Source organism: Haplochromis burtoni, unplaced genomic scaffold (assembly GCF_018398535.1).
Source record: "Haplochromis burtoni strain Fernald_Lab_line unplaced genomic scaffold, NCSU_Asbu1 Contig_631, whole genome shotgun sequence".
NCBI lineage: Eukaryota > Metazoa > Chordata > Actinopteri > Cichliformes > Cichlidae > Haplochromis > Haplochromis burtoni.
Window position 1 is genome coordinate 65,357 of NW_024582992.1, and position 2,270 is coordinate 67,626.

General features: G+C 38.2%; 1 protein-coding gene across 1 annotated transcript in view; it reads left to right on the plus strand.

The window, feature by feature from the left end:
• LOC102295261 (NACHT, LRR and PYD domains-containing protein 12) overlaps window positions 1-2,270 on the plus strand; it is a 114,698-nt gene that overhangs the window by 5,366 nt on the left and 107,062 nt on the right. The window contains 2 exon segments of the mRNA XM_005950016.2: window positions 968-1,111; window positions 1,742-1,858. Of these exon segments, the coding sequence (XP_005950078.2) occupies window positions 968-1,111; window positions 1,742-1,858 (261 nt within the window).

Here is a 2,270-nt window from a genome sequence, read left to right on the forward strand (position 1 = left end):
TTTTTTAGATGCTAATCCTCCTTTGGGTTGTCCATGTTTATGTTTTCAGGTTTTCTTAGTTCTAGTTTCATCACTTTTACTTCCCTTTACCTTTTATCATTCAATTAGTTTCACTTGTTCCTTATTGTACTCCAGCTGTGTTCTTTCCCCCTCATTAGCCTCCAGTATATTTAAAGCCTCCATTTGCATGTGTTCACTGTTGTGTTGCACTGCTTGTTTCCTGCATGCCTGTGAGCTTTTCCCCATTTGATGCCACTTGGTGGATGATTTTTTCTCTGTTATGTGACTTTGCATTTTGGGTTTGCACTTTCCACCACACACAGGATATAAAGGCTTATCCACAAATTTGATCAAATCTATATAATAAGTCATGTTGGCACACAGTATTTAGATTTCACGTGAATTATTAGAAACCTGTATTATAAGTAAAGATGGGTGGGTTCAAATAGTCCCACCAACATAAATTGAATTGAATTGAAAGCCTTTATTGTCACTATACATAGTGCAACGAGATTAGAAACAGCTCTATAAAAGTGCACATGTGCTTATAGCACATTATAAAAACTATACAATAATGTAACTATACATTTACTATAAATATAAATACACAGTACAGTGCTGACAGAGACAGACAGTCAGAGAATTGATGATATTTCAGATATTTTGAGTTGAGTATGGTGATGGCTTTTGGGGAGGAAGCTAAAGCACCTGCCAGAGGGCAGTAGGTTGAAAAGATTGTAGCCGGGGTGGGTAGTGTCCTTTAAAATGTTTCTGGCCCTACTAAGACAACGGGAGTTGTAGACGTCAGACAAGGAGGGCAGCGGGCAGCCAATGATTTAAATGATAAAGCAGACAGTATGAGCATGTGGTGTGAAATATCAGTTTAATGTGGTCATGTCAGAGCTACAATACAAAGAAAATCCAAAACTCAATTACTGTGAACTCACTGCGTGTCTGTGCCTCTCAGACTGATTGAAGTCCATAAGATGATGATCGAGGAAGAGGAGGACAAAGCGAAGTCTGCAGGACTCTGCCGTCTGCCTGTGAAGAGTGACCGGTCCAAACAACAACCTACAGACTTCACCGATGAAGCTGGACCCTCAGACACAGAGTAAAATCACTGCTAGTAACTCGTCTCCAGGAATATCCAATCCATCCAGTTCTTAACTGCTCATCCAGTTTAGTCACAGATTGGCTGAGCCTCTATCAGCTGACTTGGATTTAAAAAATGAGCTATTCAGTGTGTTTCACAGAGCAGCTCATTGTTCTGCTTTATTTTAGCATAACTAATAATGCACCTTATCCATGTTATCATTTTAACTTCTGCAGTATTTGAATTACTGAGATGTGTTGGGTATTGTGTTGTTTCTTGTTACATTTTGCTTATTAGTAGACTTCGCACTATATTATACCTTTACATTAATGTCACCTTTATGTAATGAATGATTGAAATAGTTTGTAAAATAAATAAAATTTAATCTTAAATGCTTGTATTTTTATATCTGATGTAGAACTGGTAAAAAGAGTTGACAATTAAAAACTTCACCTTTTCCAGAAATTACTTCTTTGCCATGAGCTATGCACACTGCCCCAGTGGTATCTAAAGTATTTTACTGGGTATCGGTATTAAGTTAAAAATTCAAGTCTGGTGAGAACTGTAATTTAGACCAATTTAAATGACTTTCAACTGAGAATTTCTTAATGTCTGATGACATATGAATAAACATATCTTTGTTTGCAGAAGTCAGAGGTCACAGGCTTCAGGGATCAGCTTTCTGTCTCAGAAGAGTGACCGGTCGATTGGTAAACCCCCAGACTCCCCAGACTTCAGAGAAGAACCTGGACCACCACACACAAAGTAAGAACCTGACCTGAACATTTAATCAAATCTGTAGTGATGAAGAGGCATACATTATACTAATAGTAGCAATGCACTGATTGCAATTCCCATTTTCAGTTTTGTGTAAGTGTGACCTGCTGACATCAACTAACAAGTAAAAATCAAGGTTTGTTCATCCAGTAAGGGTTCGCAAAGCTAGTCCCCATCCCCCGGATTAACAAGGTCTGCATCAGCTGCCGCTCCTCGACTGTGCAAAATAGAGAGAGAAAAACATTATATACAGTAAGTAAGTAGATATATACAAAGAGGACATTATGCGCAATAAGTGAGTAAATTATCAGAATCAGAATCGTGTTTATTGGCCAAGTATATGTGCAGACACATACAGGGAATTTGGTTCCGGTAGATGGTGGCTCTCAAGCACAGCAAT